The 26,007-nt window shown below is 39.2% G+C and overlaps 1 protein-coding gene across 6 annotated transcripts in view; it reads left to right on the top strand.

Moving 5' to 3' along the window:
* Helz (helicase with zinc finger) overlaps window positions 1-26,007 on the top strand; it is a 129,940-nt gene that overhangs the window by 76,191 nt on the left and 27,742 nt on the right. For all 6 annotated transcript variants that reach the window (XM_090349892.1, XM_090349896.1, XM_090349891.1 and 3 more), the window contains 6 exons: window positions 5,935-6,053; window positions 8,542-8,687; window positions 10,521-10,668; window positions 16,063-16,246; window positions 17,877-18,105; window positions 22,076-22,280. In XM_090349892.1, the coding sequence (XP_090206018.1) occupies window positions 5,935-6,053; window positions 8,542-8,687; window positions 10,521-10,668; window positions 16,063-16,246; window positions 17,877-18,105; window positions 22,076-22,280 (1,031 nt within the window). The remainder of the gene's footprint in view (window positions 1-5,934; window positions 6,054-8,541; window positions 8,688-10,520; window positions 10,669-16,062; window positions 16,247-17,876; window positions 18,106-22,075; window positions 22,281-26,007) is intronic.

Genomic DNA, 26,007 nt, shown 5'->3' with positions numbered 1-26,007 from the left:
ATTCAGTTTAGACCAGAGGTTGATAAATGATAGCTCTTGGGCCATATCTGGCTTGATACCTGTTGTTAGTTTTTTGTTTTCTTGTTTGTTTTGTTTTGTTTTTGGGTGATAGTATTGGGGTTTGAACTCAGGGCCTAATACTTACTTGGCTGATGCTCTACCTGACCCATCCCTTCAGCTTTGCTTGTTTGCTTTGGAGATAGTGAACTTTTCTGGTAGAGCTGGCTCTAAACCTCTGCTTCCAGATCTCAGCCTTCTGAGTAGCTAGGATTTCAGGCATGAGCTGGTACCTGGTGTGATGATTGATTCTGTAAATAAACTTTTACTGGATGGAGCATGGCTATCTCTTTACTTGTTTCTTGTCTACAGCTGCCTTGTGCTGCAGTAGTTGAGTGAAGTAGTTACAGCAGAGACCATCTGGCCTACAAGGTCTAAAATGTACACTGGATGGCCCTTCACTGGGAAGAAGTTGCCAACGGTAGTATAAACAGTTTGTGACTGCTGATTGACTTTTCTCTGAAGGCCAAGTGGTGGTCCTTATTAAGATCTGTAAAGAATTCAAATTTGGGCAGTGTTGCTTTTTATAGTTTTCTCAGATTTTTGTCTTAAGTTGCTTTTGTATTATAGAAACAATTATGGTAAGATTTTTGTGTGTGAGATCGGAAGATTGTTTTATTTATACACTAGAACTGTGTAAAAATCAGTCTAACTTAAATACAGATATAAGATGAGAAGTTCTGGTAAATATGTAGAGCTTAACAATGGAAAAGTAGTAACGCTTTGTACTAGTTACTAAAAGGAAACTGATTTGCTACTACCATAGTGTTGACTTCACTCAATGTATTTTTTTGCTGGTCTCCTTTTGGAATTGCTTTTAGAGTCTGTGACAAATCCTTTTGAACACACAAGTCCCCAGTCTCTACACATTATTTTCTTGGCAACTGACCCAGGATATAGATACCTGGAGGCTCCTGATAAACTTCCGTTTATCTTAAAGGAAAGAGTGGTGGTCAGCTTTTTTCTTTTTCTCTTTTCTTTCTTTCTTTTTTTAAAGGGAGATATAATTTTTGAAAATCTTCAAAGAGCTGAGATGTGTCTAATGAGTATGGTAGTTGATTAGCCTGGGAAATCCATTAGGGGTTAAAAAGAAATAAGAAAAAGAGATGTGCCTCCAATGTAATGAGACCTGTTTTCTTGTGCATGCAGCTCATAGCTGGCTGGTGAGGGCAGTTACAAAGCAGAGGTTCAGAAATGTTTTGAACTGTGGCAGCATTATTGGAATGAGTTATATTTCATCCCAAGTGACTTCTTTGCCTGGAACAACACTATATGAAATGTAAATTTTGGTATGTCCATTTAACAATCAGTCTCATTACTTTATAATTATATTATATGTATTTGCCACATAGATTAAAAACTTCACCTACCTAAACTAGGATCATTTGTAAGAAAGAAAGAATGACTTTGAAGAGATTGAGTATAGAATCATAACATTTTGGAAGTCAGTTAGGTCTTTAGCCTTGAATGTTGTTTATATTTTATTTCCTTTAATTCTTACATCAATCTTATGAAGGCTTACTTTATAAATAAGAAAACTAAGGCTCAAGCTAAGCCAGTTTGATTAATTCAAGTTGCTTTTTCTAGCTTAAGTAATAATCAACAACAACTTTATGATTTATGTAGTTCCTAATGAACTCCTAGCTCCATTTACCTAATGAAAACAGATATTTTTCATTAGTCTCAGTTTTTCTGTTTTGAGCCCCATGTTTATATAGTCATTTTTCTTAATCTTTTAGAACAAACACAAGCCAGGCATGGTGGTCCATGAGTGTAATTCCAGCTCTCATGAGGCTGAGGCAAGAGGATTGAGTTTGAGACCAGTTTGGGCTACATAATGAGATCCTGCCTCAAAACAAAAATAAGCCAAAAGCAGGCCTCTGTTCAATAGGAAGAAAAATGTGATTATGTCCTGTGTATGCCATGTGGTATAGATGAGTCAGTGCTCCCTGTGCTGTCACTTGTCCACAGCTATTTATTTTGGCGGGTGGTTGTGATTGGTACTGCAGCTAGCCTGGAAGATGTAGAAAGTTCCCAACCTAAAGATGATTCGCATTAGAACTTTATACAGAGAAGTTAAATGCTAATTTTTTTTTTTTTTTTTTGCCAGTCTTGAGCTTAAGCTCAGGGCCTGAGCACTGTCCTTGGATTTTCTCAAGGCTAGAGCTCTACCACTTGAGCGCCAGCACCACTTCCAGCTTTTTTTCTACGTATGTGGTACCGAGGAATTGAACCTGGGTCTTCTTGCATGCTAGGAAAGCATTCTTTTTTTTTTTTTCATATATTTTTTATTGTAATTAATAGAAGGGTTACATTATATTTGCCAGATAGTAGGTGCATTAATTCACATACATTGATACCCTTTCTCATGTCTTGGTCCTCATTTCCCTCCCCCCACCCCCAGCTAGGAAAGCATTCTACTACTAGGCCAAACTCTCGGCCCCTTTCTTTTCTTTTTTGGTGCTGGCCCTGGGGCTTAAACTCAGGGCCTAGCATTGTCCCTGAGCATTTTTGCTCAAGAATATCACTCTGCCACTTCCAGCTTTTTGTGATAGTTAGAGATAAGAGCCCCATGGACTTTGTTGCCTGGGCTAGCTTCAAATGGCAGTACTCAGATCTCAGCCTCTTGAGTAGGATTACAGGTGTGAGCCACCAGTGCCTGGCAGGTTGAATTCTCAGTAGCAGGGAAATAGGAATCAAAATAGGAGTTAGGTTCCTGCAGAGACTCACAGGAAAGCAAGCATCTGTATGCCAGTGACATCCAGCAAGTTTTGTACTTCCACTCTGTGATCTCTGCTATTACAGTAAGATGGGGTCTACTTTCCTACCTGGGGAGTTGCATTGTGGTGATGGGGTTGTTTTTCCTTCTTTTTTTTTTTCTTTTCTTTTTTCTATCTTTATTTTTTTTGCCAGTCCTGGGGACTGAACTCAGGGCCTGAGCACTGTCCTTGGGCTTTCCTCAAGGTTAGTACTCTACCACTTGAGCCACAGCACCAGTTCTGGCTTTTTTATGTATTTGTTACTGAGGAATCGAACCTGGGTCTTCATGCATGCTAGGCAAACACTCTACCACTAGGCCAAACTCTGGGCCATCGGGCTTTTCCTTTGTCACTTTTTCCCTTCTAAGGGGCAAAGGAACTTTTCCTTCTTTCCTGTATGCACTGTTACAACAGTAGCTCCAACAATGAATGTTTCCTCCTGAGTTCAAGCACAGGACTGGCCAAAAAGGAAAAAAAAACCCAAACCCACAGTAGGATCTTAGACTGGAAAAATGGTATGAATGATATGTATATAGTCATCCTTGTTTGTTCTGTATTTATAATGGAATTGGAAGTTCATACTGCCTAGTGAGCCTGTAATCATGGCAGAATCACAACAGATTACATAACTTAATTGGTATAGTGATTCTAATGGAAACAAACCTACTGTGCTCCAGTTGTATCATATGCAGCATGCCCAGGAATGTGCCATACATAATTCTATAATGATGACACAAGACTGTGTTCTAGGCCTATGTATTTACTGTATTATTGTATTTATTATGCGTGTGTGTGTGTGTGTGTGTGTGGCAGAAGAGAGAGAGAGCGCGCAAGCGAGAGAGCGAGAGAGCGAGAGCGCACTCTCCTTGGGCACTGTCCTTGGACACTTTGCTCAAGGCTAGTGCTCTGCCATGTGAGTTACAGCACTACTTCTGCCTTTTTCTGTGTTTGTAATTGCCGAGGAATCGAACCCAGGGCTTTGTACATGCTAGGCAAGCCCTCTACCACTAGGCTATACTACCAGCCCTGGCCTTGAAATTCTTCCTTCTCAATTTCCTGAGTGGTTGTAACTATAGGCACATGATACTATTACTAGTTGCATTGTAATTTTTAATCAATATTTTGGAATGTACTCCTTTTACTTATGTAGAAGTTTGTTATAAAGCAGTATCTCATTCATTGTTTACCATGGAATACCACACCTCATGTTTACTGGGTCTTTGGATTACATTGTTTTTTTTTGTTTTTTGTTTTTTTGGGTTTTTTTTTTTTTTTTTTTTTTTTTTTTTTGCAAGTCCTGGGCTTGAGCTCAGGGCCTGAGCACTGTCCTTGGATTTTTTTCTCAAGGCCAGAGCTCTACCACTTGAGCCTCAGCACCACTTCCGGCTTTTTTCTATGTATGTGGTACCGAGGAATCGAACCCGGCTCATCATGCATGCTAGGCAAGCACTTTAACCACTAGGCCACACTCCCGGCCTACATTGTTTTTTTGTTTGTTCATTATGGCCCCTATCAGCAATAGGTTCTCCCTGTCCCCCCCCCCCACTTCATTGTGGCCCCTATCAGCAAAAGGATCTCTCTTTCCTCCTGCTCCCCTTTCCCCCTCTTCCTCTCCCTCACACATACAGATAGTGCATTTAGATTTGTGTAAGTATGCTCTCTGATATCCATGCAACGTTACATTTCTTCTAATCTGTGTGTGTGTGTGTGTGTGTGTGTGTGTATAAATGGACATCTGTCTGTATGTGAAAAATGAACCTAAACAGATTAATCAGTTTACAAATAAGAACCCTTTGTTGTCAGTTGAAGTTAGGTTATAGCTCTTTCCTTTATATTAGATATCGGGTATGATATTCTTTAATGTCTAGTATACGTGCTTTCAGTAGAGTTACTTATGAGCTACTATTACTGTACTTTTGATATTTTAACAGATAGAGTAAAAAGATATATTTTTCTTTTGGTGAAAAGCCTCTATCTTTTTCACCTTTTTGTGGTACAAGGGATTAACATCATGGCCTTGTTCTCTTCTCTACTATTTGAGTCATAACTCCAACCCTTTTTGCTTTACTTTATTTTTCAGATAGGGTCTCACTTTTTGGATTAGGCAGGTAGTCATCTCCTTACCATTGCCTCCAATGTAGCCAGCCTAATTACACCATGCCTAATTTGTTTGTTGAAATGGCATCTCATTAACTTTTTGCCAGAGTTGGCCTTGATCCATGATCCTGTCTGTCCCTACTTCCCAAGTAGCTAGGTTATAGTTCTGAGCCACCATGGCTGTCGATTTCTCCACTTAAAAAAAAAAAATCCTTTCTTAGTTGGGCACCAGTGGCTCATACCTATAATCCTAATTGCTTGGAAAGAATTTATTAACATTGATTTTTTTATATTATATTTCAAATGATGTGTTTAACAAACAGGTATTTAAGAAGGGAATCTCTGTATACAATCACTGGCACTTAGATTTTAGAACATAATTAAAATTAGGCTAAGGGTTTGTATGTCATAGATACATATTAATCTATGTAGGCCCTGAATTCAAATCCCATTAATCCTCCCTCTCCTCCATAGTATTTGTTGTTTCCCTTTTTCCCTCCCTCCCTTCCTTCATCTTTTGTGGAATCACAGTACCCAGGCATGATTCTTGAGCTTCTCAGCTCAAGGTAGCACTCTGCTACTATGAACCACAGCTCCACTTCCAGTTTGCTGTTGTTTAATTAGAGATAGGAGTCTCATGGACTTTCCAGGCTCTGACTGGCTTCAAATTGTGATCCTCAGATCTCAGCCTCCTGAGTAGTTAGGATTGCAGGTGTGAGCCACAGGTGCCCAGCTCCATAATCTTTTCTATATATACTGATTTAACTGCTGGCCTTTGAGTGGTTTGAACCAGATAAATTTACATATCTGTTAAGTCAAAAAGCTATTTAACTACCTAAAGAACTATTTTTTAGTGTTGACTTACATTGATGATTATCTAATTGAGGATGGGCCTTAAAAATACTCATTAGATAACTCTTAAATTAATAAAAGTAAAGTCTTTGCTTAGTAGACTCAGAACCAATGCCTGCCATTTTTGCTGCTGTAATACACTTCACTGTCTTTCCACTGTTCTTTCTAGGGTTCTTTACACACATCCTGTTAGATGAAGCTGCCCAGGCCATGGAGTGTGAAACCATTATGCCTCTAGCATTAGCAGCTAAAAATACTCGGATTGTTTTGGCTGGTGATCACATGCAGGTAAGTGCCCTGCCAAATATTGTCTTAAAAGTAACTTTTAACTTTTAATATTCTATTTTCTAACACATCCTGTTGTTACTAGAGTACCAGAGTAGAAACCTGGCTTTTAGGGTCTCAAGAGCCAGGTTTGGCTGTGCATCCCACATGAAAACAGTGTAGCACATTGGGAAGGCTGGTTTTTGGGTGGCCTTTGTCCTGTCAGTAGCAGGGGAAAACACAAAAAAGTGCTGAAGGGCTTCGAACAGCACAGTCTTCCTGGTGTTCAGAAAGCGGCACTCTGCATTTATTTGCACTTGCTAGTCTCAAGGACAGTCTTCATTTGCTTTCCATGATGCTCATCTCAGCCTGGGATCCGAAAGGGGGCAGTAGTCTTCCTTTGCTTTGCCAGAGGTTTATCAGAAGACAAGTGAAAATATGAGAGGAGTCCAGGGCACAGAGAGACAAAATGAGGTCTCCTTTTCCTATGAGATTGTGTTGTATTTCTAATGTACTAATAGTGAAAATACTGATAATTCTGAAGAAAAACTATTCTCTTTTTTTTCCTTCTTTCTTTGGATACATGAGTACTAACAAGAATCTTACCAGGTTAGGTTATTAACTTGAAGTTTGTTTTTAAATTTTTATTATTTATTTTTTGTGCCAGTCCTGGCGCTTAAACTCAGGGCCTTGGCACTGTCCCTGAGCTTCTTAGCTCAAGGTTAGCACTCTACCACTTGAGCCACAGCACCACTTCCAGCTTTTCCTGTGTATGTAGTACTGAGGTTTAGAACTCAGGACTTTATGCATGCTGGACAAGCACACTACCACTAGGCTACACTCACAGTCTTGAAATTTTTCTGTTTTTTTTGGGGGGGGTGGTCATGGGGCTTGAACTCAACTGGGCCCTATCCCTGAGCTATTCAGCTCAAGGCTACCATCCCACCCTTGAGCCAAGCCCCACTCCCCATTTTCTAGGGGTTTCTGCCCAGGCAGGCTTTGAACCTTGATCCTCAGATCTTAGTCTCCTGAGTAGCTGGAATTATAGGCATGAACCCCCACGCCGGACTTTTTTTTTTTATAGTCTGAATACTCAACTTTTCTTTTTCTGTCTGGTACTCAGGATTGAATCAAGGCCTCATGCATGCTAAACATGCATGCTGTTCCTCTAAGCCACTTTTCATCACCACCCCACCCCTCTTTCTTTTCCTTTTCTTACATGTTGGGATTGAACTAGAGCTTCCACTTGCTAACAAATGCTCTTTTACTTTGCCATGCCCCACAGTACTTTTTCTGAGAGAATTTTATGCGTGTGTGTGTGTGTGTGTGTGTGTAATTTTTTTTTTGGTGATGGGTCTTGAACTATGGGCCTGGGTGCTGTCCCTTGAGCTCTTCAGCTCAAGGCTAGTGCTCTACCACTCGAGCCATAATGCCACTTCCGGTTTTCTGGTAGTTCATTGGAAATGAGAGTCTTACTGTCTCTTGCCCAGGCTGGCTTTGAACCTTGATCCTCAGTTCTCAGCCTCCTGAGTAGCTAGGATTACAGGTGTGAGCCACTGGTGCCCAACTTAGAGAATAAAATTTGAATTATGCTTTCAACAAGTCTCCATTTCTGCCTCTAAAATCTGTTTTCATGAAGGGTTAATTTTTTGATGTCTAGAAAACAAGTGCCTAATTACAATTATAGTCAGTTTCAAAGACTAGTCAGATTTCACACCTATGTATAAGAAAGAGAAACACAGATTTTCTTTAAGGTATCTCTATTTTACAAAGTGGCAATTTAGACTTCTTTTTCTGCCATAGTTGATTAAGATTGCACCTACAGTATGTCAAGACAGCTAGGAAAGAAGGGAATGTAAATTAGCAAATTCTGCTTTTTTTCCTTTGCCTAAAGTAGCTTAATTTGTTCTTTTGCAGTAAAAGGTATAATCTTGAATGGCTTCTTATACCTTGAGATCTAGAATGTTATTTTGTTACTTATTCAAAGTAATTGCTTAGGGTCAGGAATAGGGATACATGCCTATAATCCATTCAGTATGAATGACAGATAGGGCTATTGAGATTTGAGACCAGTCTTGGCATAAAGATCTGTAAAAACAACCCAAGCATGGAGATACACAGCTATATAATCCCATCTATTTGGACAGCAGAGATAGGAGAATTACAATCAGAGGCAAAAGGGAGACCCTGTTTGAAAAAAACAAGTTTTAAAAACAGTTGAGATGGCTAATAATGATAGAGCACTGGGTCTCTGAGTTCAAATCGTAGTGCCTCAGAAAAACCATCATAATCTATATGTCATATGAATTCCTTATTTTTGCTCATTCATTCATTAATATTTTTTGAGGCAGCCTGGACTGGAACTTATGCTATTCTTGACCTTTAGAGTGCTGGGATTATCATTGTGTACCACCACATGTAGCCTGCACTCCTTATTTTAAATAATTGATTGATTTTGGTGTGGTGAGTTTCATATTTAGTTAAATTTTCTCTGTATGTTTGTCTGTTACAGCTCAGTCCTTTTGTTTACAGCGAGTTTGCCAGGGAGAGAAACCTTCATGTTTCATTACTTGATCGTCTCTATGAGCATTATCCTGCCGAGTTTCCATGTAGGATCCTTCTATGTGAAAACTACCGCTCCCATGAAGCTATCATCAAGTAGGTGTGACCTGACCTCTGTCTGATTGACACTCTCCTGGTCTCTGGGAGGGAACTCAAAGCACCAGGTGACTAGGGACAGGCTATTTCCAACAAATAATGTAGAATCCCTAGTTTGGCAAATGTTTAATTTTAGGATTTTAAAGGAACACTTTAAAAGTTGGAGCTATAGGTTTTGTTTTTGGTTTTTTGTTTTTTGTGGTTTTTCTTTTTGGTGTGTGTGTGTGTAGTTTCCACAAAATAAGGCACTGAATATTTTTCTGTGGGTAAAGGTACAACCTATATGCTATAATTGAAGAATATCAACAAATGTTATGATGGGTGTTATGATGATCTGTGTGGCTGTGTTATATAAAGAATATTTAAAAAAGACTGAAAGGAAGGGAAAGAGGGAAGCTGTGACACGTATTAATGAGATTTTTTGAAGACTTCTATTAAATCTAGCATGCATCTTTAAAAAGCAGCATGTGACAGCTCAGTGATAATCCTAGTTGAACACAGCCTGTATTGGCTTCCACTTGTAACAACAGATTTTTGTTGGCACTCTAGAAGCCTCATTTGCTCCTTTCCATTTATTAAGCCCATCATAAACTTAAAACTTTTTTTTTGGTGCCAGTCCTGGGGCTTGAACTAAGAGTCTGGGCACTGTTCATGGGCTTTCCCAAGGCTAGTACTCTACCATTTGAACATAGCACCATTGCCAGCTTTTAACAAAACCAGGGCTTAGTGCATAGTAGGCAAACACTCTAATACTAGGTCACGCTCCCATCCAGAAACTTAATCTTTTTACAAGCTTGATATAATTTAATAGTATCAACCACGTCAGCCATATGGAAATCATTTTTAGGTATTACTGAAAACAGTTGAACAGATAAAACATTACTAGTATCTCAGGATGTGACCCAATCATTTGCTGCAGCCTAGATGGCGTCTTCTAGAGTAAAATAACTGCTTGTTACAGTGGGAGACTTGAATGTACTGCAGCCCTGCTGCACTATGTAGTGTGCATGTACAGAAACTTAAACGGAGTAGGTCATTAAGTTATCTTGATTTTTCCGTGCATTTAGAGATGTGGTGCTCTTGGGATAGCATAGCAATATTTTACAGTCAGCGTAGCATATCATTCTACAAGTGTAAGAAGAAGTATGGATATTAGAAAGGTGATAAAATGTATCCAGAAAGAGTAGTAGTCATTGATTGTCTTCAAGTATAATGTACTGTACATATTTGTATAGGCTTTACTTCTCTTCAACTGTGTACAGGAAGTTTTACCCCAGCATCATCACGGATACATGAGGAATGCAGTGTGCTGGTGTTGTGATAGGAACACCATCAAATATGAGGTCCATTGTTAACCAAAAAGTTACCAAGTGGCCCACAAATGGAGAAGTACATAGTAACTGGAAGAACCATACTGGGTAGCAAATTTTCTCCAAGAGCAAAAATCTCAGCCACTATTGAACTGTGTCATTTCTTTCTGTATTTTCCTATTTGACCAAAATCAATCCATTTTAACAGTAGTATTCCAGAACCCTTTGCTATTGTTACTCCTATCATTATTTTTGGAGAAATTATTGTACACTTTCTGTGCTTGGAGCTATGGGAAGAGCTCAGGGATGATACATGTATCTACATATATAAGGCCTTGGGTTCTGTTCTCGGCACAAGAAAAAAACCAAAAATCTTAAAAACTTCTGTGATAAGTATTGCATCTTTGGACAAAAATTAATCGTGAATGCAAAGTAGTATTTTTAGGATTAGTGACTTTGTGTGTATGTGTTGAGATTAATTAAGGTGATAAATAACTCTTTTTCCTCTTTTCTTTCTGTGCAGTTATACCTCTGAGCTCTTCTATGAGGGTAAGCTGATGGCCAGTGGAAAACAACCAGCACATAAGGATTTCTACCCTCTAACATTCTTCACAGCAAGAGGAGAAGATGTACAGGAAAAAAATAGCACAGCTTTTTATAATAATGCAGAGGTACATTAGCATTTTTTGTGTAAATTGCTTTCCCAGTCACATGGTAGGATTTTCCTTAGCATTCATTCATTCAAAGTTTTGCATTGATAATATATTATTGGTTTCCTTTATAAGGAGTAATATGTAAAATTTTATGCTTTCTCATACTTGGCTTATAGATGAATGTCCTTCAGGAACTAAACTGATTTGCTTCTTATCTTAATGATAAAATATAAGATTTTATTTATTTATTTATTTTGCCAGTCCTGGGCCTTGAACTCACGGCCTGGGCACCTGTCCTTGGGCTTTCTCAAGGCTAGATCTCTACCACTTCTGGCTTTTTGCTATGTATGTCATACCGAGGAATAGAACCTGGGTTTTCATGCATGCTGGGCAAGCATTGACTAAACTCCTGGCCCCCCAAGATTTTATTTTTAAAGAAGCTAATATTCTTTTATAGATTACTATTGGTATAGACATCTAGACTTGTTAAATTTTACAGTACATAATCAAAGGAAGTATTATTTATTCATTTATTTTTGCCAGTCCTGGGGCTTGAACTCAGGGCCTGGGCACTGTCCTTGGATTTTCTCAAGGCTAGCACTGTACCCCTTAAGTTATAGCACCACTTCTGGCCTTTTCTGTATATGTGGTACCAACGTATCAAACCCGGGCTTTGTGCATGCTAGATAGGCACTCTACCACTAGGCCACACTCTTGGCCTGTAAGTATTATATTGAGTCCTGTGTTACAGAGATCCAGTGATCTGGATGGTCACACAGCAAATGATGAGTTGCTGTACCATCATATCTTCCAACTGACATGTAACTCTTTTCCAATCCCTGTCTTTTGGGGAAAATGTGGGGAAAAAGCCCTACTAGGCAACAATAAAAAATCATGGTGGCCTATAGGGGCCAGCAGGCCAGAAGCTTTATGGTCAAGGTTTTAGTTTTTACAAGGGGCATGAAGAAACTCAGGAGTCTAAATTGCATGGTTGTCTTTAGGGGACTTTCCTATTTTCTGATCTTTGCTGTCTCTCTGCATTTTGTTTACAAAGAAATGACTTTTATTATGTAATAGTAACTTTCCCTTTTAAAATTGATCAGAGAGCTATAGTTAGAAGTCAATACAAGAAAACAATCAGAACCTCTTGAGAAAATCCTAGACCATGGCTAAGGAACGTGGTATTTTCATTAGTCCATGCCATTTAATTTTAGGAAAAGGTAAATTTTTCTGTAACTATTGGAAATACTGGAAATTATTCCAGGGATCTTGTTTGTTGTTTTAGAACTCAGGTTGGAGAGGGACAAGAAAGACTTCAAATTCAGAAGGCTCGATGGTCCTACTTAGCACCAGGATCATAGCTGAGTCCTAAGTAACATTGATCCTGAGGTAGAGTTGATGTTTGCCAGAGGCTCAGTTTCTCAACCTGGGTTACTTGTTCCTTCACAGTGAACTGTTTTCCAGGAAAACTATATTCTATAAAATTCATAAAGCACATCTTCCTGGACTTTTGAATGTACTCAAATTTTTTAGATAAACATGTTTTTTTCACAGTAAGAAGACAAAGGTTGGCCAGGGATGGTGGTGCATATTAGTAATCCTAGCACTCATTCAGGAGGCGGAGAAAGGAGAATCGTGAGTTTTAGGTTCTGGGCAACATAATTAATATTGTCTCCAAACAAAAAAAAAGTTTGACTTGTAAATTTCAAATGATCTTGAACTCCACCAGAGCACAGCATTCACATTTCTTGGATCCCATGATTGCCTTAGGAGCTCTTTATACAGGATGTAAAAGCTGACTGGAGGGGAATACCAGTCTAGGCATGTTTGGACAGTAAAATGTTTATAGACATTGGCTTTTTTCTTTTTTCTTTTTTTTGCCAGTCCTGGGGCTTGAACTCAGGGCCTGGGCACTCTCCCTGAACTTCTTTTTGCTCAAGGATACTCTCTACTATTTCAGTCCACTTTAGGCTTTTTCTGAATAGTTTATTTGATGTAAGAGTCTGACAGACTTTCTTGCCTGAGCTGACTTCAAGCTCAGTCCTCACACTATATAATACTTAGTACTACTCAATATGCAGTACTCAGTCTCCTGAGTAGCTACAATTATAGATGTGAGCCACCAGTGCTCAGCTTTTTTGGTTTCTAAAAATTTTTATTTTAATTTCTTTTTTGTTTTATACTGAAGACCTTGCACCTTACACCTGCTAGGTAGGAGCCATATCCCCAGCTCTAGACATTTTTTTTTTTTTTTTTGCTACTCCAGGGGCTTGAACTCAGGACCTGAGCACTGCCCTTGGGCTTTCTCAAGACTAGTGCTATACTACTTGAGCCACTTCTAGCCATTTCTGTGTATGTGGTACTGAGGAATTGAACCCAGGGCTTTGTGCAAGCACTCTACTACTAGGCCATGCTCCCAGCCCCAGCCCATAGCCCTAGACTTTTTTTTTTGCCAATCCTGGGGCTTGAACTCAGGGCCTGAGCACTGTTCTTGGGCTTTCTCAAGGCTAGCACTCTACCACTTGATCCACAGCACCATTTCCAGGTGTTATTGTTTTTTTTAATTGTATGTGGTACCCAGGAATTGCTAGGCAAGCACTCTACCACTGGGCCAAACTCCCAGCCACCTAGACATTTTTTAAGCTCTGTTTTTCTTCTCTTTCTGGTTTTACTCCTTCTGTGTATGTTAGTGAGCTTAATGCTAATTTTTCTTTATTATTTTTCTTCTAGTTCTTCAGATTATATAGTCTCTATCTTTGTATTTACTTATTTTGTTAGCTCAGATCTACTGTTGAGTCCTAGAGTAGGCATGTGTGCATGGGAACACATGTACACACATGTGCGTGCATGCATGTGCGTGTGTGGGTTGTGTCTAATCTAGCTGCTGCCACCACCTCCACCTGGTGTGGATCTTTTGTATGGAGACCAGGGGAAGGTTCCTGTTCCTGGGAAGTTCACAACTGCCATCGGACTACCAAACCTTATCAGATCAGCTGTCATATAGTACAAAGTAGAGCAGGAAAAGAGAGCCACATTCTGCCCACTGACTTCCAAGATCTTCCTTGTGTGACATGAGATGGGGTAGGGAAAAGCCCTGCACATGTACTGCAAGGTGCTCAGTATAGGCTTTTTATAGTATAAAACTCCAGATACTATGATTTGCCGGTGTTTAGCAATTGTAGAAACTACCTGAAATATCTTCACTTCCAGTATGCTGGAAGAGAATTATACAGAGGGAAATTGGCCACTGAACTACTTCTCTAAAGATAGAGGTGAGTAGCTGGGTGCTGGTGGGTCACACCTGTAATCCTAGCTACTCAGGAGGCTGAGATCTGAGAATCATGGTTCAAAGCTAGCCCAGCCATGAAAGTCCATGAGACTCTTATCTCCCAAACTAGAAGTGGTGCTGTGTGGCTCAAGTGGTAGAGCGATAACATTTTGCTGAAGAGCTCAGCGACAGCTTGAACCAGCGTTCAAGCCCTACAACCAACAAAAACAAAACAAATAAAAATAGAGGTGAGTGATAACAATTACTACTGGAAAGCCTTACTTCCCACTTTTTATACTGAGATGCTGGAGAATTCCTTGAATAAAGGATTTCTGTCTTCTTTCATTAGTCCCTAAAGTCTAAATTTTGACCAGATGGTCAGGCCTCTCACCACCGCCATTCTGAATCTATGTTTTATGTTGACTAGAATGCATGTGTGTGTGTTGAAAAATTTCTCAAGTTTCCTTTACTGTTACCTAAACATAGGGGTAAATGCAATTTTTTTTTTTTTTTTTTTGCCAGTCCTGAGCTTGAGCTCAGGGACTGAGCACTGTCCTTGGACTTTCTCAAGGCTAGAGCTCTACCACTTGAGCCTCAGCACCACTTCTGGCTTTTTTCTATGTATGTGGCGCCGAGGAATCGAACCTGGGTCTTCGTGCATGCTAGGCAAGCACTCTACCACTAGGCCAAACTCCAAGCCCCTAAATGCAGATTTTATTTATTTATTTATTTATTTTTGGCTTTTTTGTATGTATGTGGCACCAAGGAATCAAACCCGGGTCTTCGTGCATGATAGGCAAGCACTCTACCACTAGGCCAAACTCTCGGCCCTAAGTGCAGATTTTTTTTGTTTTTTTTTTGTTTGTTTGTTTGTTTTTTTTTGCCAGTCCTGGGCTTGAGCTCAGGGCCTGAGCACTGTCCTTGGGTTTTCTCAAGGCTAGAGCTCTACCACTTGAGCCTCAGCACCACTTCCGGCTTTTTTCTATGTATGTGGTACCGAGGAATCAAACCCGGGTCTTCAAGCATGCTAGGCAAGCACTTTAACCACTAGGCCAAACTCCCGGCCCCATGCAGATTTTTTTTAAAAAAAATTTTATTGCAGTAAACTCAGCTGCATCTTTCTCATTCCTTTTACTGAGAATACTGATCGGTTGTTAGTCCAGGTTGCTCTTCAGCATCCTTTAGCAGTTTGTGCATTTGATACACTTGCTGTTGTGTCATATCAATAGCACAACTCTAGTCTTAACTCTGTCATTCATTGAGTTTGTATCTGGGAATGGAATGGAAATGACTTCCTATCCACTAATCCTCGAAGCCTTGAAAAGATTTTAAAAGAACTGTTATTTTTCTTTTTTGCTAGCCCTGGGGCTTGAATTCAGGGCCTGAGCACTATCCTTGGGTTTTCTCAGACTAGAACTCTACCACTTGAGCCACAACATGACTTCAGGCTTTTTTCTATGTATGTGATACTGAGGAATTGAACCCTGGTCTTTGTGCATGCTAGGCAAACACTCTACCACTGGGCCAAACTTCCTGAGGAACCCTTGTTTTTATCCCCACTAACATCCATAGGAAAAAGAAAAAGGAACTATTATAAAATCACTATCATGAATCTAATAAGCAGGATCCAAAAAATTTAATTGTATAAATTGTGGTGTTCCTTTGTTGCAAAGGTAATGAAATTGGGTGGCTGAATTTGTGCCTCAGGAAGGCAGTGAATTCTGCAAGTCTGGCTCTGATCTGATCAAAATTTTTTCTTGTCCTGCCTGAGTTTGGTGTCAATTGATAGTTATTAGTTGGTCTGCTGGTTATGTCAGTGGGAGAGGACTTGGGACTCATTGGTACATGACAGGGATCTTCTGGTTGGCTAGTTTCATTGACCTCATCTGTAGGAAGTGTACCAAGAAGCACTGGGAGGTGGAGACTTGCTTTTCTGCTTTCCTATCTCTTTTTCTCCCAAAGCAGAAGGATGAGGCTAGCTGCCAGTTATTGTCTCTGATTTTTCCCCCATTCTTTGCATTATTATAGAACATTACTGTTTGAATATTTGTTTTTCTTTGTGTGTTCACATAAATCTATTTCAGTTACCATATTCTTTGTGTAAATGCTGATGATAACTTTACCATGTATGTGTTTGTTTAAAGGTATTTGAAGTGGTAGAACGTGTAGAAGAGTTAAGAAGGAAGTGGCCAGTAGCATGGGGGAAGTTAGATGATGGCAGTATTGGTGTGGTGACTCCATATGCCGATCAAGTGTTTAGGATACGAGCTGAGCTTCGGAAAAAGAGACTATCTGATGTTAATGTGGAAAGGGTGCTCAATGTACAAGGTAAGTATTAGGATAAATTAAGTTATTCAGATTCATATACCTTAAGGAATATTCACATTTGATTTTTAATCTTAGTTTCCTCTCTCCCCCTCCCCTTTTCTTTCTTTTTAAACAGTCAAAAAAACAGAATGAGCATTAGGAGTGATTGAAACAAATATTGTTTTGGCCTAGGGAAGATTAAAGGGCTAACCTTAAAACTTCTTAAAAAATATTTGGAGACTTGTCATAAGACAAGAGCACCTGTATGCAGATTACTACAAATAGAACATAACAAAAGAAATGCCACTTCGCCTCTAGAGCATTTTCTTAGGGAATCAGCCATTTTGGCAAAGGTTGGCTCGAGGCTGAGTGATGAACCCTGCTTCAGGGAAGGTTCTTTTTTTTTTTTTTTCTTCCTCCCCCCAGTCCTGGGCCTTGAGCTCAGGGCCTGAGCACTGACCTTGGGTTTTCTCAAGGCTGGAGCTCTACCACTTGAGCTACAGTACCACTTCTGGCTTTTTTCTATGTATGTGGTACAGAGGAATCAAAGCTGGGTCTTTGTGCATGCTAGGCAAGCACTCTACCACTAGGCCAAACTGACGGCCCTGGAAGGGTCTTTTTGTTGATAGAATCTGGTGGTAGAGTTAACTTCAAAAGTTGGCAGAAGACTGGGTGCTGTGACTCATTCCTGTCATCCTAGCTACTCGGGAGGCTAAGATCTGAGGATTGTGGTTCAAAGCCAGCCCGGGCACTAAAGACCTTGAGACTTTTATCTCCAGTTAATCACCAGGAAGGGGACCATGGCTCCAGGAAGTAGGGTGGTAGCCTTGAGCTGAAGAGCTCTGGGACAGTGCCCAGGCCCAGAGTTCAAGCCTCATGACTCTTCCCCCATACCCCCTCCCTCCCCCACACAAACTTGGCAGAAACATTTGAAATGTTTTTTTGGTGAGAGGATAGTGCAGTGTAATGTATATAATATAAAAGCTCCCACTTTAGCACTCAAAAGTAGTGAGTCCTTCCTCAGAATTTCCTTAATCTTCCTACATTGAAACTGTACCCCTTTTACTTTTCATTCTTCCTTCCATAACCTCTGGCAACCACCATTCTACTTCCTGTCTCTCTGAATTTTAACTGTTTTAGGTACTTTGGACAAATGGATTTATTGAGTACATATCCCAGGCACTTACTTGAAGTGCTTGGGATCAGCAGTGTTTTAGGATTTCAGATCTTAGATTTGCATTTCTTCTTTGGTGACTGGCTGATTTCACTGCCATAATGTCTTCAAGGTCATCTATATTGTAGCATGTGTCAGAATTTCATGCCTTTTTAAAGCTGAATAAGTCATTGCTGCTATGAGTATGGATGTCCAAATTAGGACTTTTGTTTCTGTGCCTCTGGGTGGATACCCAGAAAGGAGCCTTATGATAATGCTATGTTGACATTTTTTTTTTTTTTGAGGGCTATCCTGCTACACTATTTTCTAAAGTAGCTGTATGATTTGACTTGCCTACCAACAGTGCAAAGGATTTTAGTCTCCGTATATCTTTGTCAACATCTGTTAAAGCAAGTACATATAAAAAATGCAATGTTATTATTATATTAGTGATTCATAATGACAACTTCATCTCTTCCCATTTTTTCTTTTTTGTAGGAAAGCAATTCAGAGTTTTGTTTCTTAGCACAGTACGTACAAGACATACTTGTAAACATAAGCAGGCACCAATTAAAAAGAAAGAGCAACTTTTGGAAGATTCCACAGAGGACTTGGATTATGGTTTTTTATCTAACTATAAGCTCCTTAACACTGCCATCACAAGAGCACAATCCCTGGTTGCTGTGGTGGGCGATCCCATTGCTTTGTGCTCTATCGGAAGATGCAGGTAATTGTTATTCTTGAAGATATTAACAGGGATGTATTTGGATCCCTAAAGGATATGTATTTTTATCTGACCATGGCCAATCAAAATCGAGAATATTATTATCTGATATCCAGCAGAAAAGGTCTATTTAATAATATTTTTTTCTTTTTTGGCTAGTCCTGTAACTTGAACTCAGGGCCTAGGTACTGTACCTACACTTCTTTTGCTCAAGGCTAGCACACTACCACTTAAGTCACAGGGCCACTTCTGGCCTTTTCTGTGTATGTGGAACTGAGGAATCGAACCCAGGGCTTTATGCATGCTAGGTAGGCACTCTACCACTAAGCCACATTTTCAGCCCAATATGCATAATTTTGTAGTCATTCACTCAGAAATTATTTAGCAGATACTTCCTAAATGCCTTCAATGTTCTAAGCATCTTCTTACCACTGGATACATACTAATGAAGAAAATAGGCAAAAATGTCCATCCTTGTTTGATAGGAGAGGAAGACAGATGATTAACTAAATGAGAATAACTTATAAAGTCCATACCATCTGATTTTAAGGTGTGTGTGTTTGTGTGTGTGTGTGTGCACGTGCGCACGTGCGTGTGCATGCTTTAGAGATTAAATTTTATATGCTGCCTCCTTTTTTTTCTTTATTGCTATATTAGTTTTGATTTTTGATAAGTTTTCCTCTGTAGTAATTTTCTCTTAAGGCTTCTCAGTGTAAATTCTTTTCCTATCAGATTAGAAGTAGACCTGACTTGTCTTTCAATAGCATCATTAGTATTCATTAGACTGTAGTAATGAGGACTAATTTTTACTGAAGTGTAGTCAAAGTATCTACTGAAAATATTCCTTTATACATTTATTATTTGTACTAATTAACAGAAATTTAAATTGTTTAAGCCAGTATTGTAAGATTGGCACTTTGGAGTACTAAAAAACTGTTAACTTTTTCTTTTAGAAAAATAACTGAAAATAAATTTAGATATAGTTTCATTAAAAAAAATATATTAGGAATTACTTTTCTGGGAGTTGAAGTAGAAGAGCTCTTGTTATATAGTCCAGGCTGGCCTCAGCCTTCTAAGTACTGTAGTCCTGTGCTTGGCTTTATATTTCACTAGTACCTGTCATAGTAAGTTCAGAATAGTAAAAAGTGGTTGTCGACTGTCCTGAATATTCGTTAGAAGTCAGCTATGTGTTCTTTTTTTGTTTTTATTTATTTATTTATTTTTGCCAGTCTTTGGACTTGAACTCAAGGCCTGAGCACTATCCTTGGGCTTTCTTGAGGCTAGAACTCTACCACTTGAGCCACAGCATCATTTCTGACTTTTTCTATGTATGTGGTACCAAGGAATCAAATCTGGGTCTTTGTGTATACTAGGCAAGCACTCTCCCATTAGGCCCGAATTCCTGGTCCCCTTTGTTTTTAAGTTTTAAGTTATTTTGTGTGTAAATTTTTCTTTTATTATCTTACTTCGGTTAACAGAGGGGATAGTGGCTGGGAATGTGGCTTCCTGGTAGAGTATTTGCTTAGCATGCATGAAGCCCTAGATTTGATTCATACCATATAAACAGAAAAGGCTGGAAGTGGTGCTGTGACTCATATGGTGAACAAAAAGAAGCTCAGGGACAATGCCCAGGCACTGAATTTGAGCCCCAGGCCAGGAAAAAAAGGGAAGAGTATTTCACTGTGATGTTTGCACACATTTACAGTGTACTCCACTCATTCTCTTGCTTCCATCATTTTTTCCCCCTAAACAAACTGATTTCACTGTTCAGTCATCATAATTACAAATGATGTATTTGACAGTATTCAATCTTCACTCTCTTCTTTGCTCAGCCCTCAGACACTGCTAGTACCCCCTCCCAGACATTCTGCTTCTCTTCTCTCCCCTAGTTTGTTCTATTTTCAAACAATTTTTCTATTGGTTTGAAATGAATAGAGTGAGCTTGGTTTTCCCTTACTAGCAAATTTAACATTGTGGCTACCATTTACTGACAGCAGTCAGCATAACCAGGTGCTGGCTGTGTACCCTGTACATAGCACATCATTCAGTGATCCTAGCCACCTTGCAATGTGTATCTGTCTATTCTATTTCACACTTGAAGTGGGCAGTGTGAGTCAGAGTGTAAATCATTGCCCACAATCTTGAAGCTGTTTTGTTGTTCACTCATACATACACACATGTCACATTGACTTCCTCCAGACCAGCTCTTCTCCCTCCTAGTGTTGCCTTTCCCTCAAATTGACAAATGCGCTCAATGGAGGAGGTAGCACAGGAGACTGTCTCCAGACCACCACATTTGGAGAAGGTCTTTGCTTTAGCTGGATTTCTTTTTTTTTTTTTTTTTTTTTGCCAGTCCTGGGCTTGAGCTCAGGGCCTGAGCACTGTCCTTGGACTTTCTCAAGGCTAGAGCTCTACCACTTGAGCCTGAGCACCACTTTCAGCTTTTTTCTATGTATGTGGTACCGAGGAATTGAACCCGGGTCTTCATGCATGCTAGGCAAGCACTTTAACCACTAGGCCAAACTCCCAGCCCTAGCTGGATTTCTTTATGAGCACATTTTATTAACGTGGTGTGTGTCTATTTGTATATTTACATATTTGTACATATACACCACTGTATGTGATCCAGGGTCATCAGAGGTTTTCCCTTTTCATGTATTTTCAGTGGTCCTTAAGGTAAAGGTAAAAAACTGAAAGCCATCCTTTATGCTTGTGTTTTTGTTTAGTAATTGTAAGTCAATATCTAAAATCCCTAAGTTTAGGAGTGAGGAATAAAGCATTTTCAATATTGTAAGCATGATGATAATATTTTCCCCTTTTACCCATGAGAACACTGTTGGACAAAGAGAGGAATTAAGACTAACAAAATCATCATTCAGGTATAGGAAGTATGGGTTGCTAAGAAATGCACATTAGAAAGCTTCATTTTCAATTCTGGAACATTCTGAAGGAATTACATTTTTTTGTTCCTTCTATTCACAAGAGAAAATATAAGGAAGAATTTTCTTCTTCTTTTTTTTTTTTTTTTTTTTTGGTAGGTAGTGGGACTTGAATTCTGGGCCTAGGCACTATCCCTGTGCTCTTCAGTTCAAGGCTACTGCCCTACCCCTGAGTCAGAGCTTAAATTTTCTGATGGTTAATCGGAGATAAGAGTTTTCTGGACTTTTGTTCCCAGGCTGGCCTTGAACCACGAACCTCAGATAAGCCTCCTGAGCAGTTAGGATTCCAAGCATGAGCCACCCACACCTGGCTAGAATTATCTTTAATGTAGCACTCTGAATCTAAAAATCTGAAATTAATTAATAAATATTATTTTGATGAATAGCCACATTTGACTAAATATCAGCATAATCCTAGTTTGCTTTTCTTAACCATCTAGAACCAGACTCCTATAATTCATACTAATGTACATATAAATTCAAGTTGCATATGTGTGTATACAGTCACTATTGCTTAATGGTTCATTTTGAGAAATGCATTGTTTGGTGAGTTCATGTCATATGGACATTATATGGTAAATATTTATACAAATTAAAAGAACCTTTGATGTCACATGATAACATCTTATGGAACCATGTTGTGTCTGCAGTTCTTGTTTATTGCAGTCATAATGTAGAGCATGACTGTATTTAGATCTACCTGTATATATGCAAGTTTGCTTAGATGTGCAAGTCTCCTATAAATTTAGCTACCTCCTGTTTTGAAATCATGTTGCTTACTCCTTACTCATTCTTCATTACTTTAACATTGATCATGTTTGTTACCTACATTGATGAGCCGTTCATTTTGTATTAAGCCTGACTATAGTTTGAATATCACACTTCTGAAATCTTCTGATTTGGTCTTAGTCAGATGGCTGTTGGATTTAGGGCTTTAGCTGGGGACAGAATTTGAAATTATCTTTAGATTTGTATATTTGTTTCTGTGATCTCACCAATTAATTTGTAACCTGATCTCAACTTATTTTCTGTAGGAAGTTTTGGGAGCGGTTTATTGCTCTGTGTCATGAAAATCATAGCCTCCATGGGATCACATTTGAACAGATCAAGGCTCAGTTAGAAGCATTAGAACTAAAGAAGACATATGTGTTGAATCCACTGGCTCCTGAGTTTATTCCTCGGGCTCTCAGACTGCAGCATTCAGGAAACGGCAGCAGGCAGCAGCAATCACCACCCAAGGTAGAGTTCCTGTTAATGGAACTGGAGAGGTTCCAGGAGGAGAATGCTTCTATTATCAAAGGCTTTCTGGGCTGCAGGTTACTTTTTAAGTATTGGAGTTGAAGTTGATATGGTGGCCAATGCTTTCTGCAAACAATTTTTCTAGATTTGAGAAGACAGTATAGTTTAATCATCTTTATTCCATAATCATCCTCAAGGAGTTTTAAGCACCAGCATCCTTTCTTTGTGTACTCTTAACTTCCCAGGACCCCCTGCCAGTAGACGTGTAGCTATCAGCTAAGAGGGGATAAAACAACACAACTTAAAAACATGTCCTTGCAACATATCATTTACAAAGATCTTTTTAGAACAGCAGTATTTATATAAACAGATGGTTCTGATTTTTATTGATGACTCAGTCAAGTGACATTTGACACCTGAGGCAATTTGCCTGACTTGTTGACAATTAAGTGATTGTGACTTGTCACAATGACTTATCTATGACTTTTTTTTGTATGGAAGAATTACAGTCAGAGGGAGTGGAGGTGAGGAATCAAGCCCATTTCCACTTTTGTGCTATAGTTATTTTGGGCAGAGACAGCTGGCTTATTTACTAGACTGCCTGAAAAATTTCTTAGCATTGTCTCAGACAATGGCATGTGTAGTATTTGCTCTGGTGGCTGTGTGCGTTTGTGTCTTTAGCTTGCTATTAAAATTCTTAATGTAAATTAAAAGAGCATGATTGTTCAACTTCAGTACACAAATGTGTAAGCAATAAAGAGTGGCTTAAGCTGGGGACCAGTAGCTCATTCCTATAACCTAGGTTCTTAGGAAACTTAAGATCTAGGATCATGGTTTGAAGCCAGCCTGGACAGGAAAGCCCATGAAACTCCAGTGAACCAGCAAAAAGCCAGAAAGTGGAGCTGTGGTTCAAGTGGTAGAATGTCAACTTTGACTAGAAAAGCTATAGGGCAACACTTCAGTACCAGTATGTGCATGCACAGGCATGCATGTGCACGCACGCGCATGCACACATACAAAATGGCATATTATTTTGAAAGTATTTCAGCTAAATAGATTTTAAGCTGAGAATTACTTTTTTATGTTAATTACTAGGTTGTATATTCTTAGTTTAATTAAAATATACTTAATGTGGTTGGCATTATTGATGGGAGTAAACAGCTGCAAAACACCTTGTAGGTCTACCAGGTCATATGGTTGGTCTAAGGAGAGGAGGCCTAGGTAAACTAGACCCATGTCATGTGACTTTTCTGTCTGGGATGGCTTTGAACCTTGGTCCTAGAACTCAGCCTTCTGAGTAGCTAGGATTACAGATGTGAGCCCACCAGCACTGGGCTTCCTATGTTTTTTATTTTTTATTTTATTTTTGGGGTGATACACAGAGGCTTTACAGTTACATTCATTAGGTAGAGAGTACATTACTTCTTGAACATTGTTACCCCTTCCCGGGTTTTTCTCCCACTTCCTTTCCCTCCCTTCCCACTTTCCCTTTTTCAAATAAACAGATAAAATATATCAGGTACCACATTCAGATACAGTAAGCCATAAGGGGAAATGAAGAGAAAAGAAATAGCTTCACATAGCACTTTTTTTGTTGTTTTTGTCTTTTTTTTAATGGCCCATAATGCCTGGCCTCAAATATTACACATAGTCAGTGCTCAGTAAGTACCTGGCAAGAGAGTGATAGTTACGACACATTCAACAAAGTGTAATATAGTGTTTTTTTTTTGTTGTTGTTGTTGTTTTTTTTTTTCTGCAAGTGGGAGGCAGTGTCATTTAAGGCCAAAGTAATCATCTTCACTGATCCTATAGACGTCTTCTATTATTTTCTGTATCACTAGCTCACAAAATTATTTATATATCTGGTTATTTAAAGTTATTATTCATATGTGGCCAAGTGTCAGGCTACTCTAACTGAGAACTGATTTGAAATCATCCCTGGGCAAAAAGGACTGAGAGACTCCATTTTCACTTAACCAGAAAAGTGCCAGGGCTAGAGGTTTGACTAAACTTGATAGACTGACTACAAGCCATGAGCAATGAAGCTTAGCACAAGGCCCTAAATTCAAACCCAGCTTTAATAACTTATCCTAAACATAGCGACTTGAAAAAGCACTAATTGATCACCGTACAGTTTTGTGGGTCAGATGTTGGGGATTGACTTGGTTGATATCTCTGCCCTGAGTTTCTCCAACTTGAGACCAAGGTGTTAACTACCTAGGTTTCTTACAGGTGGGTGAAAAAATCCAATTGAGATTATAGGACTAGTGGCCTCATTTCATTGCTAGATATCAGGTTTTGTGGTTTTCAAAAGTGCCTCCTAAATCTCAAACCCAGCAACAATGTGTTGGATTGTTTCTCTCTCAGAATCTCTGACTTACTTTCTACCACCTCTACCATCAGAAAGATTGCTCTGGGTTTAGAGCTCATGTTGTTAGCTTGGGTCCACACATATAGTCCAAGATAATCTCTCTATTTTAAGTCCAAACTTGAACTGTATCTGGACCCTTAGTCATATAACACGGCTTATTAATTCACAGGACCTAGGGATTGTGCACATGTAAATTGTATATGCAGTGTCCCTTATTAAGTGTGATAGCTTTAGAGGCTAAGAAATTTAAATGCTTCTTTATGTCTTGGAACTGTCTTACCTGTTAGTCATGGGCTCTCCTTGCTGTCAGTGTGTGCTACTCTCTGTTCTTCTTGTAATGCTTATACTTCTGATCATACCCTTACTTCTGTGTCTTCTGCCTTTCACTTTCCTGTCTTCTTCTTGCTTTTCTTTTTTTTTTTTTTTTGGTCAGTTGTAGGGCTTGAACTCTGGGCCTGTGCACTGTCCCTGCGCTCTTCAGCTCAAGCCTACTACCCTACCCCTTGAGCCACTGTGCCACTTTTGGTTTTCTAGTGGTTGATTGGAGATAAGAGTCTCACAGACTTTAGTGCCCAAGCTGTCTTTGAACCACGATCCAATCTGTTCCTCGGATCTCAGCTTCCTGAGTAACTAGGATTATAGGCATGAACCACCGTGCCTGTTGATTTTCTTAATTTTTTATTTATCCTTTTTTTTTTTAATCTGGTGTCAATTGCTGTGAAAATTTTTCTCTTCTGTCTTATAGGCCAACTAGATTTAGCTATTTTTTCTTCTGACTTTTCAGTTAGATCTTTGATATTTTTGTCTGTACATATTAACCAATTGACCTGAAACCTCCAGAGTATTAAATTCTGACAGATAAGTAGATAAATGAAACATCATAGTGTTGTTGCTTTTGTTAGGAAAGAGGTTTTCCTCTTCTTGTAATCATTATTCATTCTTTACTTAGGCCCCAGGTATCATGTATAATTAAATGTGCATGGATCTAGAGGTCAGTTTTCTAGTGTGTCACGTTTCCTCTTCTGGCTATATATGTATCAGTTACATTTAGCGAATAGGAAGAGAACAGTTTCATTTTTATGTTTTGAAAGTCCAGAACTTCAGAAGTAGTGTCTCTTCAAATATTTCACATATTTCTTTTCCTCTCTGCTCACCCCCAGCGTTGGTTCTAGGTTTGAATTTGGGGCCTTGCATGTATGCTTGCCTTGCTTAATCAGCTGGTGCTATACCACTTGAGCTGAGCTTCTAGGCCAGCTTTGCTGCTTAAATGGAGATAAGTTCCCTGACTTTCTTTACTGGACTGTCTTTGAACACTGATCCTTTTGTCTCAGTTTCCTGACTAGTTTTCTTTATGTG

Source organism: Megascapheus bottae, chromosome 17, assembly GCF_031878675.1.
Source record: "Megascapheus bottae isolate mThoBot1 chromosome 17, mThoBot2.hap1, whole genome shotgun sequence".
Lineage (NCBI taxonomy): Eukaryota > Metazoa > Chordata > Mammalia > Rodentia > Geomyidae > Megascapheus > Megascapheus bottae.
The sequence above is the reverse complement of the archived record's forward strand: the minus strand, read 5'-3'. Positions and strand labels throughout refer to the sequence as shown.